Below are 14,755 nucleotides of genomic sequence, written 5' to 3'. Positions count from 1 at the left end.
TCAATTGACATTGCCTCCATCACATTTCCAGGCAGTGCACTCTAGACCCTAACTACTCGTTGTGTAAAATGTTTTTTCCTCACATCACTCTTGCTTCCTTTGCACATCACCTTAAACCTACCCCCTCTTTCTTGTTCCTTTTTCAAGTGGGAACAGCTTCTCCCTCTCTACTCTGTCCAGCCCAATCATGATATTGAAAACTCTATTAAATCTCCTCTCAGCTGCTTTCTCTCCAATCCCAACTTCTTCAATCTATCCTCATCACTGAAGTTTAACTAAAGATGGAATTAAACATCTCTAGAATGGGTGGGACTAGAATCTGGGACCCCTGGCTGAGAGATAGGGGCACTATCATTGCCCCACAATAGCCCTCTTACTGAATGGCTATCAACTTTTAATATTCACTAGTGTGACACGGGCCAGCATTGATAGTCCATTTCTAGTTGAGTAGGTGGGAGTGAGCTGCCTTCTTGAACTGCTGTAGTTCAACTGCTTGAACCCACAATGCCCTTAGGGCAGAAATTTTGACCCAGAGACAGTGGAGGAACGGTGATATATTTCCAAGTCAGGATGGTGAGTCGCTCGGAGCGGTACTTGTAGGTATTCCCCTGAGTTTAATGCATCCAGGTGGATCATTAATCAATGATTTCCTTGTGGCTCTGTGAATAGATACAGTCTGGGTCAGGTGGTGCATGCTTGTTTCCCATCAATAAATGTTTATAAAAAAAGACTGGCTCCACTCCTTTATCACTGGCTTTTCTGAGGGAGAACAAAGTTGGAATGAAGGCTTGCCAGAAACGCAAGTCCTTTAGTTCTTATCGATGCCAGTCCCTTCAAGTTCAGAGATACTACTCTCAAATGGGTGTGTGTGTGTATGTGTATCTGTGCATGTCTAATGTGTGTGTGCGCCTGTGTGTGTGTGCATGTGTGCGTGTGTGTGTGTTTGTATGTCTAAGTGTGTGTGTGTGTGCATGTGTGTCTGTGTGTGTGTTTGTATGTCTAAGTGTGTGTGTGTGTGCCTGTGTGCGTGTGTGCGTGTATGTGTGTGTCTGTGCATGTCTAAGTGTGTGTGTCTGTGCGCGTGTGTCTATGCGTGTGTGCGTACCTGTGTGTGTGTCTGTGCATGTCTAAGTGTGTGTGTGTGTCTGTGCGCGTGTGTGTCTATGCGTGTGTGCGTGCCTGTGTGTGTGTGTCTGTACATGTCTAAGTGTGTGTGTGTGTCTGTGCGCGTGTGTGTCTATGCGTGTGTGCGTGCCTGTGTGTGTGTGTCTGTGCGCGTGTGTGTGTCTATGCGCATGTGCGTGCCTGTGTGTGAGTGTGTCTGTGCATGAGTGTGTCTGTGCGTGTGCATGTGTCTGTGGATGTGTGTTTGTGTCTGTGTGTCTGAGTGTGTGCAGATGGTGGTCAGGTCTACAAGCAATGTTGCAACTTGGGGTTGGCTTTCACTTTCTTGGATTATAAGAATCAGGAGCCGAGTGAGGGGATGGGATTGGGAGAGACTCCCATCAGACAACAAAGTAACTTGCTTGCAAAGAGTAAAAGGTTTATTCCTGAATAGGTTAAAGTGAGTTTTGGTTGTGTAACCTGCTCATTTACAGGTTGTATTCAGAGTCTGCAGCTACAGTTGTAGCCCTCGACATGTCCAGATATTGATGATGGGAGTTCATATCTCCCAGAGAGGACTCGATGGCTGTTGAATGAGAGTATCCACTCTTTTGTAGTAGAGCCTCCTCATCCACTGACTCCTCAGCCCCTTCATTCTCGATGTAAGAATCAATGGGGATGAGTGTATCTGAAAAGAAATTTGAGAAAGGCTCTCCGATGATCCCAATGCTGAAAGAAACAGAACAAACAGTGTGAAAGAAGGCTTTTCACCATCAGCTCCTCGGCTCATTTCTCCAAGATGTTGGTCTCTCACTGGTTTGTAGGGTGCTTACAGTCACATCTAATCCTGAAGGGTCAGTTCACTCATTAGCCTGGAGGGGACACGGTCCAACTTAATTCTGTCCCCAGCCACGCTATCCAGCTAGGGTCCACAATCTGACTGAAGCTCAGACCAAAGCAGATCAAGAGAACTCCCCCACCCAAGGCGACAGAACTGGTAGCCACATTGGTGAGTGAAGAGCAGAGAGTGCCTGTTTAACCCCATTCACTGGTAGATTATTACATCTGGGATAAGGGGTAGGGAGAATCACTTGCCTTCGCAGTCCCTAGAGGGAACTACTTTAAAACAATGACTCCAGAGTAAAGGTTGAATATTTAAGACAGAGATGAGGAGATTTCTTTTCCTCTGAGGGTAGTGAGAGTAGGAGAGGAGGGGGACCCCAGTGAGACTCAGCATCTTCAAGAGAAGGAGGGGGAACCTGTACCCCAGTGAGGGTCAGCCCCTTCAGGAGAGGGAGGGGGACATCATACCCCAGTGAGAGTCAGCCCCTTCAGGAGAGGGAGGAAGACCCCGTACCCCAGTGAGAGTCAGCCCCTTCAGGAGAGGGAGGGGGACCCCGTACCCCAGTGAGAGTCAGCCCCTTCAGGAGAGGGAGGGGGACCCCGTACCTCAGTGAGAGCAGCCCCTTCAGGAGAGGGAGGGAGACCCCGTACCCCAGTGAGAGTCAGCCCCTTCAGGAGAGGGAGGGGGACCCCGTACCCCAGTGAGAGTCAGCCCTTTAGGAGAGGGAAGGGAGACCCCGTACCTCAGTGAGAGCAGCCCCTTCAGGAGAGGGAGGGAGACCCCGTACCCCAGTGAGAGTCAGCCCCTTCAGGAGAGGGAGGGGGACCCCGTACCCCAGTGAGGGTCAGCCCCTTCAGGAGAGGGAGGGGGACGCTGTACCTCAGTGAGAGTCAGCCCCTTCAGGAGAGGGAGGGGGACCCCGTACCCCAGTGAGGGTCAGCCCCTTCAGGAGAGGGAGGGGGACCCCGTACCCCAGTGAGGGTCAGCCCCTTCAGGAGAGAGAGGGGGACCCCGTACTCCAGTGAGAGCAGCCCCTTCAGGAGAGGGAGGGGGACCCCGTACCCCAGTGAGGGTCAGCCCCTTCAGGAGAGAGAGGGGGACCCCGTACCCCAGTGAGAGCAGCCCCTTCAGGAGAGGGAGGGGGACCCCGTACCCCAGTGAGGGTCAGCCCCTTCAGGAGAGGGAGGGGGACCCCGTACCCCAGTGAGGGTCAGCCCCTTCAGGAGAGGGAGGGGGACCCCGTACCCCAGTGAGAGTCCGCCTCTTCAGGAGAGGGAGGGGGACCCCATACCCCAGTGAGGGTCAGCCCCTTCAGGAGAGAGAGGGGGACCCCATACTCCAGTGAGAGTCCACCCCTTCAGGATAGGGAGGGGTACCCCGTACCCCAGTGAGAGTCAGCCCCTTCAGGAGAGAGAGGGGGACCCCGTACCTCAGTGAGAGTCAGCCCCTTCAGGAGAGAGAGGGGGACCCCGTACCCCAGTGAGAGTCAGCCCCTTCGGGAGAGGGAGGGAGACCCTGTACCCCAGTGACAGTCAGCTCCTTCTGGAGAGGGAGGGGGACCTCGTACCCCAGTGAGAGTCAGCCCCTTCAGGAGAGGGGGACCCCGTACCTCAGTGAGAGTCAGCCCCTTCAGGAGAGGGAGGGACACCCCGTACCTCAGTGAGAGTCAGCCCCTTCAGGAGAGAGAGGGGGACCCCGTACCTCAGTGAGGGTCAGCCCCTTCAGGAGAGAGAGGGGGACCCCGTACTCCAGTGAGAGCAGCCCCTTCAGGAGAGGGAGGGGGACCCCATACCCCAGTGAGGGTCAGCCCCTTCAGGAGAGAGAGGGGGACCCCGTACCCCAGTGAGAGCAGCCCCTTCAGGAGAGGGAGGGGGACCCCGTACCCCAGTGAGGGTCAGCCCCTTCAGGAGAGGGAGGGGGACCCCGTACCCCAGTGAGGGTCAGCCCCTTCAGGAGAGGGAGGGGGACCCCGTACCCCAGTGAGGGTCCGCCTCTTCAGGAGAGGGAGGGGGACCCCATACCCCAGTGAGGGTCAGCCCCTTCAGGAGAGAGAGGGGGACCCCGTACCTCAGTGAGAGTCAGCCCCTTCAGGAGAGAGAGGGGGACCCCGTACCCCAGTGAGAGTCAGCCCCTTCGGGAGAGGGAGGGAGACCCTGTACCCCAGTGACAGTCAGCTCCTTCTGGAGAGGGAGGGGGACCTCGTACCCCAGTGAGAGTCAGCCCCTTCAGGAGAGGGGAACCCCGTACCTCAGTGAGAGTCAGCCCCTTCAGGAGAGGGAGGGACACCCCGTACCTCAGTGAGAGTCAGCCCCTTCAGGAGAGAGAGGGGGACCCCGTACCTCAGTGAGAGCCAGCCCCTTCAGGAGAGAATGAGATACACAGCCAATGATAGAATCCATCACTTCTCCTTTCAAATGCATTTGAGATCGTTAATATTGTCCAGCAATTTCCACAAGCCCCAGTAACATGTTCTGATATACCATCTCACATTCCCTGAGTCTCAGTGATGAGCAGTAACCTACCCCTCTGCTGATGAGGGTACTGACTTTGAGATATGGGCGTGCAGATGTTGAGGTGTATCTTTATCTCACTGAGTCTCCAGTGTGACCCAGGACACTGAGCTCTGGCCCACTACTCAGCCAGCAGACTGAATCCTAGCCTGACGAGACAGTGAGATCTGCAGATGCTGGAGATCAGAGCCGAGAGTGTGGTGCTGGAAAAGCACAGCAGGTCCGGCAGCATTCGAGGAACAGGAAAATCAATGCTTTGGGCCAGAGCCTTTCATCAGGATTCCTGCCTGAAGCGTCGATTCTCCTGCTCCTCAAATGCTGCCTGACCTGCTGTGCTTTACAAGCAGCACACTCTCAGCTCTGAATCCTAGCCTGACCTCACTCAAAGCCTCTGTGTCTGGTGCACCCTTCACCAGCACATTCCCTGAATGTTCTCTCCCCCTTGATGTGGTTCAGGAAGGTTAGAGTCTCAGGCCCTCTTCTCCCCGGGAGCAGATGAGGGAATTCACTCCTATGAAGGGTCTGAAAACTCATTGCAATTTTCATCCAGGAGGAAGGCCATTCCACCCACTGTAGTTGTACTGGCTCTGAGAAACAGTGGTCTTGCTTTACGTCACATCCTGTTTCATTCTCAGTAACTCTGTTAGTTAGCCATTCTGGAGGATCTGACCAATTCTATTTCACAGAATCAGCTCCCACCACCAAGAATTCCATATACTGGAAACTGAAAGCAAGAGAAAGCTCATCTCTCCAAGATCTTCTTTAAGCTCATGCATTAAGTGTATGTCTTGCTGGTTAAACCAGTGTTGATTGCTCAGAGAGCGGTTAAGAAACAGCGACATTGCTGTGGGTCTGGAGTCACATGTAGGCCAGACCAGGTCAGGATGGCAGATTTCCTTCCCTAAAGGACCTTCATGAACCAGTCGGATTTTCCCCCAACAACATGGTCATCATTAGACCCTGAACTCCAGATTTGTTTTGCGAATTGGATTCAGACCCAAACACCTGTCATGTCTAACAGTCCTAGCAACAATACCCACCATGCCAGGGTTGGAGGGTTTGGATGCTGGGGCTGTTTTCCCTGGAGCATCAGAGGCTAAGGAGTGACCTTATAGCGGTTTATAAAATCATGAGGAGCATGGATAGGGCGAATAGACAAGGTCTTTACCTGGGGTCGGGGAATCCAGAACTAGAGGGCATATGTTTAGGGTGAGAGGGGAAAGATATAGAAGGGACCTAAGGGGGCAACTTTATCACACAAAGGGTGGTGCATGTATGGAATGAGCTGCCAGAGGAAGTGGTGGAGGCTGGTACAATTACAACATTTAAAAGGCATCTGGATGGGTATACGAATAGGAAGGGTTTGGAGGGATACGGGCCAAATGCTGGCAAATGCAACTAGATTAATTTAGGATATTTGGTCAGCATGGACAAGTTGGACCGAAAAGTCTGTTTCTGTGCTATAAGCTATATGAATCTCTGTCATTGCCTACTTAAACAAAGAAAAGAAATCAGAGTCGAGAGTGTGGTGCTGGAAAGGCACAGCAGGTCAGGCAGCATCCGAGGAGCAGGAGAATCTTCTGGGGATAGTTCTTCATTAGGAATGGCCTGAAACATCGACTCGCCTGCTCCTCGGATGCTGCCTGACCGGCTGTGCTTTTCCAGCGTCACAGTATTTGACTCTGATCTTCAGCATCTGCGGTTCTCATTTTCTCCCCAGGAAAATAAATCGCAAGGCTTTGGACAAAGTCCAATGGGGTGGAATCAAAATAATTGGATTGCATTTCAAAAACTGAAAATGTGTTGCTGCAAAAGCGCAGCAGGTCAGGCAGCATCCAGGGAACAGGAGAATCGACGTTTCGGGCATAAGCCCTTCTTCAGGAATGCATTTCAAAAAGCCAGCATTGGCACGCTGGGGCAGAATGGCCTGTTCTGTGCTGCCTCATTCTCTGTGTGGAAAGGAGCAGTCACCTGGTCTGCATGGGGTTCATTTGTTCTGATTGCCCCCTTACCTCTCAGCCAATTCCAGCTTCAGGTCCAGCACCTTGGTCTTCTGGTCTGCCACATCAGCTCGGAACTTTGGATTCACGTGGTGGTGTTTGAAGAGGTACGCAGACTTTTCCCGAGGGGTCTGGATCAGTGAGGTAAGGACTGGCGAGCGTTGGTTCAGGATGGTGTTTATTGGAGGTCTCCTTGTCTGAAGGCGCCTGAACAATGAGAAAATAATGATCAGTAACTGGGGAAAAACCTCACTCCTTAATGACTAACTGTACCCCACGCATCAGCTCAGACCCATTGGCAGATGGACCTCATCCTCTGAATTTTTCACAGAAACACAACAGCAATACCAACCACTCAAACCTCCCTGAAACCTACACAGGTATTCCCAGCCAAACAGAACCAGCCCTCTCTATCAGAATGGTAAGTGGGAGATTCAGTTATTAAGATATGTGTTGGTACCTCTGGCATTCTGTCCCTGTCCTGGAAGTGTTTGATGTGGGACAGTGTAGAGAGAGCTTTACTCTGTATCTAACTCTGTGCTGTCCCTGTCCTGGGAGTGTTTGATGGGGACAGTGTAGAAGGTGCTTTACTCTGTATGTAACATAGAACATAAAACAATACAGCACAGAACAGGCCCTTCGGCCCGTGATGTTGCACCGACCTGTGAACTATTCTCAGCTCGTTCCCCCTACACTATCCCAAAATCATCCATGTGCTTATCCAAGGATTGTTTAAATTTCCCTAATGTGGCGGCGGCCCTTACCATTCTCTGAGTAAAGAACCTGCCTCTGACATCTGTCTTAAATCTATCACCCCTCAATTTGTAGTTTACCCCATCATATAAGCTGATGTCATCATCCTAGGAAAAAGACTTTCACTGTCTACACTATCTAATCCTCTGATCATCTTGTGTGTCTCTATCAAATCCCCTCTTAGCCTTCTTCTCTCCAATGAGAACAGACCCAAGTCTCTCATCCTTTCCTCATAAGACCTTCCCTCCAGACCAGGCAACATCCTGGTAAACTCTCCTCTGCACCTTTTCCAATGCTTCCACATCCTTCCCAAAATATGGCAACCAGAACTGTACACAATATTCCAAGTGTGACCGCACCAGTGTTTTGTATAGTTGCAGCATGATATTGCGGCTCCAGAATTCAATCCCTCTACCAATGTAACCTGACACACCATATGCCTTCTTAACAGCACTATCCACCTGGGTGGCAACTTTCAGGGATCTATGTACATGGACTCCAAGATCCCTCTGCACATCCACACTACCAAGAATCTTTCCACTGACCCAGTATTCTGCCTTCCTGTTATTCTTCTCAAAGTGCATCACCTCACATTTAGCTGCATTGAACTCCATTTGCCACCTCTCAGACCAATTCTGCAGTTTATCCAAGTTCCCCTGCAACCTGTGACATACTTCCAAACTGTCCACTATCCACCGACTTTAGTATCATCTGCAAACTTACTAATCCATCCACCTATGCTTGTGTCTAAGTCATTTATAAAAATGACAAACAGCAGTGGTCCCAAAACAGATCCTTGTGGCACACCACTAGTAACTGGACTCCAGGCTGAATATTTTCCATTAACCACCACTCGCTGCCTTCTTTCAGAACGCCAGTTTCTAATCCAAACTGCTAAATCACCCTCAATCCCATGCCTGTGCATTTTCTCCAACAGCCTACCATGTGGAACCTTATCAAAGGCTTTACTGAAGTCCATGTACACCACGTCAACTGCCCTACCCTCATCTATATGCTTGGTCATCTTCTCAAAAACTCAATGAGGTTTGTGAGACACAACCTGCCCTTGACAAAACCATGTTGACTATCTGAAATCAAATTGTTGCTTACTAGATGATTATAAATCTTCTCTCTTATAATCCTTTCCAAAACCTTTCCTACAACAGTAGTAAGACTCACTGGTCTATAATTACCTGGGTCATCTCTACTGCCCTTCTTGAACAAGGGCACAACATTTGCAATCCTCCAGTCCTCAGGTACTAAACCTGTCGACAATGACGACTCAAATATCAAAGCCAAAGGCTCTATCTCCTCCCTATCTTCCCAGAGAATCTTCAGATAAATCCCATCCGGCCCAGGGGACTTGTCTACTTTCACTCCTTCTAGAATTGATAACACCTGTTTGTAACTAACCTCGATCCTTTCTAGTCTAATATCTCGTACCTCATTCTTCTCCTCTACAATATTCTCCTTTTCCTGAGTGAAAACCGATGAGAAATGTTTGTTTAGGACCTCTCTGATCTCCACAGGGTCCACACTCAACTTCCCACTTCTGTCTTTGACTGGTCCTATTCCTACCCTAGTCATCCTTTTATTCCTCACATGCCTATAGAAAGTTTTAGGGTTCTCCTTTATTCTATTTGCTAAAGACTGCTCGTGTCCTCTCTTTGCTCTTAACTCTCTCTTTAAATCCTTCCTCGCTGATCTATAACTCTCCATCGCCTCATCTGTACCATCTCACCTCAACGCCACATAAGCCTCCCTCTTCTGCTTAATAAGAGATGCAATTTCTGTGGTAAATCATGCTTCCCTTACCTTATCACTTCCTCCCTGCCTGACAGGGACATACCTATCAAGGACACGCAATATCTGTTCCTTAAACCAGCTCCACATTTCCATTGTCCCCATCCCCTGCATTTTGCTACCCCATTCTATGCATCCTAATTCTTGCCTAATCACATTATAATTGCCCTTGCCCCATCGATAACTCTTGACCTTTGGCATGTACCTATCCCTTTCCATCACTAAACTAAACGTAACCGAATTATGGTCACTCTCTCCAAAGTGTTCACCTACAACTAAATCAAACACCTGGCCTGGTTCATTACCAAGCACCAGATCCAGTGTGACCTCCCCTCTTGTCCACCCTTTGACATACTGTGTCAGGAAACCCTCCTGTACACATTGGACAAAAACTGATCCATCCGACATACTAGAGTTATAGCATTTCCAGTCAATATTGGGGAAGTTAAAGGCCCCCATAATGACCACCCTGTTCCTTTCACTCCTACCCAGAATAATTTTACTAATCCTCTCTTCCACCTCCCTGGAACTCTGTGGAGGCCTATAAAAAACTCCGAGCAGTGTGACCTCTCCTCTCCTGTTTCTAACCTCAACCCACATTAGCTCAGTAGACAAGTCCTCTTCAAAAGTTCTCTCTGCCACTGTTATACTATCCTTGACTAACAAGGCCACACCTCCCTCTCTTTTACCGCCTTGCCTGTTCTTAATGAAAGATGTAAACCCTGGAACCTGCAACATCCATTCCTCACCCTGCTCTATCCATGTCTCCGAAATGGTAAAAACAAGGACTGCAGATGCTGGAAACCAGATTCTAGATTAGTGGTGCTGGAAAAGCACAGCAAGTCAGGCAGCATCCGAGCAGGAAAATCAATGTTTCGGGCAAAAGCCCTTCATCAGGAATAGAGGCAGAATGCCTGCAGGGTGGAGAGATATATGAGAGAAGGGTGGGGGTGGGGAGAAAGTTGCATAGAGTACAATAGTGAATGGGGGTGGGGATGGAGGTGGTAGGTCAGGGAGGAGGGTGGGGAAGGTAGCCTTTGCTACTCTGCACTCTGCCTCTATTCCTGATGAAGGGCTTTTGCCCGAAACGTTGATTTTCCTGCTCCTCGGATGCTGCCTGAACTGCTGTGCTTTTCCAGCACCACTCTAATCTAGAACCATGTCTCCGAAATGGCCACAACATCAAAGTCCCAGGTACCTATCCATGCTGCAAGCTCAGCTACTTTATTTCGGATACTTCTGGCATTGAAGTAGACACACTTCAAACCACTTCGCTGTCTGCCAGCACGTTCCTGTGACCCTGAAATCCTGCCCCTGTCCTCCCTACTCTCATCCTCCTGTACACTGCAACTACATCTCAGGTTCCCATCCCCCTGCTGAGCTAGTTTAAACCCACCCGAATAGCACCAGCAAATTTCCCACCCAGGATATTCGTACCCCTCTAGTTCAAGTGAAGACCGTCCAGCTTGTACAGGTCCCACCTTCCCCAGAATGAGCCCCAATTATCCATATATCTGAAACCCTCCCTCCTGCACCATCCCTGCACCCATGTGTTCAGCTGATATCTCTCCCTATTCCTTGCCTCGCTATCACGTGGCACAGGTAACAAACCAGAGATAACAACCCTGTGTTTGTTCTAGCTCTCAGCTTCCACCCTAGCTCCCTGAAACCCTGCCTTACATCCCTATCCCTCTTTCTACCTATGTCGTTGGTACCTACATGGACAACGACTTGAGGCTAGTCACCCTCTCCCTTCCGAGACATCACGAACCCTGGCACCTGGGAGGCAACACACCAACCGCGAGTCTCGTTCGTTCCCAACAAACCTTCTATCTGACCCTCTAACTATTGAGTCCCCAATGGCTAACACTCTCCTCCTTTCCCTCCTTCCCTTCTGTGCAACAGGGACAGGCTCTGTGCCAGAGACCTGGGCCCCACTGCATGCCCCTGGTAAGTCGCCCCCCCCCCCCCCTTCAACAGTATCCAAAACGGTATACATGTTTTTCAGGGAAACGACCACAGGGGATCCCTCCACTGACTGTTTGTTCCCCCTTGACCCTGTGCTGTCCCTGTCCTGGGAGTGTTTGATGGGGAACAGTGTAAAGGAAGGGACCTGAACCCCAGTGATGGGCAGAACTTGAGGAAAGGTAGAAAAGAGGGAGTTACACAGAAAGAGGTGGTGTATTGAAATTTATTCTCATCATGAAGGTTTCTTCTTTCTCACACTTTCTCCCTGTTACCTGGGGCTTTCTTGTGAACCTTTTGGTTCTTCTTTCTTCAAATTCTGAGCTGGGTTGAATATCTCTGAACGAAGCAGTCGTCCTAGCTCCAACTCAATCACATCCAGGTTTTTCCTTCCAAACGTCACCCATGTCACATACGCACAGAAGGAGTAAAGGCACTAAAATTACCAGAGGAGGACCCTCAGTGTGTAGGAACATCATATTCATTTCCAAAAGCACAGCACTTTAAATTTTATGGAAATGTATTCTTACAGCACCTTCCAAACACACAGCCACTTCCATCTAGAAAGTCAAGGGCAGCAGATACATGGGAGCACCACCCCCTGCAAGTTCCCCTCCGAGCCACTCACCATCCTGACTTGGAAATATATCACCGTTCCTTCATTGTCACTGGGTCCGAATCCTAGAACTTCGTTCCCAACAGCACTGTGGGGGCAACTACACCACATCAACTGTAATGTGGGTTAAGTCAGCAAACATCCTAACACTTATCTCCCTGGGAGGTTGTTAGTCATGTAGCTAACATTTCTTAGAAATGATTTGGAGATGCCGGTGTTGGACTGGGGTGGACAAAGTTAAAAATCACACAACACCAGGTTATAGTCCAACAGGTTTAATTGGAAGCACACTAGCTTTCGGAGCGACGCTCCTTCATCAGGTGGTTGTGGAGGATACAATTGTAAGACACAGAATTTAAAGCAAAAGTTTACAGTGTGATGTAACTGAAATTATACATTGAAAAATACCTTGATTGTTTATTAAGTCTCTCATTTGTTAGAATGACCATGATAGTTTCACTTCTTTCATATGTAAATCACAAAACTTTTTTTTAAAAAGTTACATTCTCAGGTTAACTTGTTGGATTATAACCTGGTGGTGTGTGATTTTTAAATTTCTTAGAAATACTGTCTTTAGCTACTGTTTAAAAATTAACCTAGTTTTTAAAAAAAATCCAATCACCTGCAATAATCCACGTATTTTCATTTGTTGGGACTATAAACTGAAATGGAAGTTGGACAGTCACATCATTAAAATATCTGGAGAATTAGCAAATTGTAAATTAGATGCTGCCTACAATGATATGTATAATATAAAGCTGCTGTTTGAAATGGTGAGGGGGAAAAATTGAGACTGAATTATAGAGTCCCGACAGTGTGGGGGCAGGCCATTCAGCCCAACTCTCCAAAGAACATCCCACCCAGACCCACCCCATCCATGCATTTCCAATGTCTAATCCACCTAACCTACATATCTCTGGACACTATGAACAATTTAGCATGGCCAATCCACCTAATTTCCATATCTGCAGATGGAAACCAGAGCACCTGGTAGAAACCCACAAAGGTAAGGGGTGGGGGGGGGGGGGGGGGGGGGGGGGGGGGGGGGGGCGATGTGCTAACTCCACACAGTCGCCTGAGGTTGGAATCAAACCCAGCTCCCTGGTGCTGTGAGGCAGCAGCACTAACAACAGAGCCACCATGCCATCCTATGCAACTTAAAAGAAACACTTAAAAAAACTCCAAACAGATACACAATTAAGATAGATAGAAGTGCTGAGCTGCAGCATGTTAAAAGCTATCAGTGCCAAGACAGAAGGAGAAACAGCTAGAGCCCTGCAAACTGAAAGCTTCCAATGCTCCTTCTCAGTCTCTCTCTCTCTTTTCCTCTCATTGTGAGTTATGATTACACTGCTGCTTTTCTCAAGCAGTTGGGAGGGGGATGTTTGAAATCCAATGGCACTGTGGGTTCTGAACAAACTCTGCCTAGAGGCAGATTGCTGATTGGTTTGTGCTGTCAGGACCAGTTATGCAGGAGATGAATCATGGCAACAATACACTGATTGGCTCCTGGGCAGGTAGCCAGTGAGTGTGTGAACAATATAGAGGCAGAAAGACTACAGACTGCAAAAGAAAGCACCTCTCTTTATTGCTCTCTGCAGTGAAGTCACCGAGAACTGACAGAGAGCTAACCTCTCCCACCATCAGCTATAAGCTATTCCCTCCAAGCAGGGATTGAGAATTAGAAAAAATATTGTGACAACTCCACCACCACTGCCACTCCCAGCCCCTCACCCACTACCCTAAGTCCCTCCCCACCCCGCAACGTGTTTTCAGTAATGGAAGTGACTTGGATATGAAGATTGGAGATCAGAAGGTTTTGAAATGAACAAAGGGGACAACTCATTGAATCCTGTAGACAGGCACTATTTAACCATATTTCCCCAATAATTTCTCTCCAACAATAATGCCCAACAGGATTTGTTTGTTTTTCTGTGTCTGTGTCTGTCTGTGTGTGTGTGGATTTTACACAGGGTTAGGATCCCAGTTAGTTGGATTAAATGTTTGTCAGTTTAGCCTGCCTGTGGTTAGAATTGATTTATATGTAACCAATAGCTCATGTTAAGTACAGTAACCTGGTCAGTATTTTCTGATAACCTAAGTTCATTACACAGATACACTGGGGATTTCAAGTTATTTAATTAAATCTTTAACTTCTGTGACAATCCTGGGATAAGTGAGGCTCAGGTAGTTAGGAAGTCAAATGCAATGTTGGCACTTATTTTGAGAGGACTTGAATATAAAAGGGATAGATTTCTGGGGCTCTATAAGCCTCTGGTCAGACCACATGTGGAGTATTGTGGACAGTTTTGGGCCCTGTATCTCAGGAAGGGTGTACTAGCCCTGGAATGTTTTCAGAGGAGGTTCACGAGAATGGTCCCAGGAATGAAAAGCTTCACATATGAGGAATGTTTGAGGACTCTGGGTTTATACTCAATAGAGTTTAGAAGGATGAAGGGGGATCTAATTGAAACATACAGAATACTGAATGGCCTGGACAGAGTAGATGTTGGGAAGATGTTTCCATTGGTAGGAGAGACTAGGGCCCGAGGGCACAGCCTTAGAGCAAAGGGAAGACCTTTTATAATGGAGAGAAGGAGAAACTTCTTCAGCCAGAGAGAGGGGAATCTATTGAATTCACTGCCACAGAAGGCTGTGGAAGCCAGGTCATTGAGTCTGTTTAAGATGGACATAGATAGGTTAGATTAGATTAGATTCCCTACAGTGTGGAAACAGGCCCTTTGGCCCAACCAGTCCACACCAACCCTCCGAAGAGTAACCCACCCAAGCCCATTTCCCTCTGACTAATGCACCTAACACTATGGGCAATTTAGCACGGCCAATTCACCTGAACTGCACATCTTTGGACTGTGGGAGGAAACTGGAGTACCCGGAGGAAACCCACGCAGAAACGGAGAGAACATGCAAACTCCACACAGTCACCCGAGGCTGGAATCGAACCTGGGACCCTGGTGCTGTGGAGGAGAAAGTGAGAACTGCAGATGCTGGAGATCAGAGCTGAAAATGTGTTGCTGGAAAAGCGCAGCAGGTCAGGCAGCATCCAAGGAGCAGGAGAATCAACGTTTCGGGCATGAGCCCTTTTTCAGGAATGAGGAAAGCTCCCTGCCTGGTGCTGTGAGGCAGCAGTGCTAACCACTGA

The 14,755-nt window shown here is 48.8% G+C and overlaps 1 protein-coding gene across 3 annotated transcripts in view; it reads right to left on the bottom strand.

Moving 5' to 3' along the window:
• Window positions 1–1,279: 1,279 nt before the first annotated feature.
• ppp1r36 (protein phosphatase 1 regulatory subunit 36) overlaps window positions 1,280–14,755 on the bottom strand; it is a 72,743-nt gene continuing 59,267 nt past the window's right edge. The window contains exons 8-10 of one of the 3 annotated variants that reach the window (XM_087989463.1): window positions 11,255–11,415; window positions 6,471–6,665; window positions 1,280–1,833 (exon numbers count right to left, since the gene is read on the bottom strand). In XM_087989463.1, coding sequence (XP_087845589.1) covers window positions 1,593–1,833; window positions 6,471–6,665; window positions 11,255–11,415 — 597 coding nt within the window. In that variant the 3' untranslated portion in view covers window positions 1,280–1,592. The remainder of the gene's footprint in view (window positions 1,834–6,470; window positions 6,666–11,254; window positions 11,416–14,755) is intronic. The other 2 variants (XM_087989461.1, XM_043698446.2) reach the window with 2 other exon arrangements.

Source organism: Chiloscyllium plagiosum, unplaced genomic scaffold, assembly GCF_037043375.1.
Source record: "Chiloscyllium plagiosum isolate Xiang-an unplaced genomic scaffold, Cpla_swu_hap1 HiC_scaffold_8, whole genome shotgun sequence".
In the NCBI taxonomy this organism is placed as follows: Eukaryota; Metazoa; Chordata; class Chondrichthyes; order Orectolobiformes; family Hemiscylliidae; genus Chiloscyllium; species Chiloscyllium plagiosum.
The sequence above is the reverse complement of the archived record's forward strand: the minus strand, read 5'-3'. Positions and strand labels throughout refer to the sequence as shown.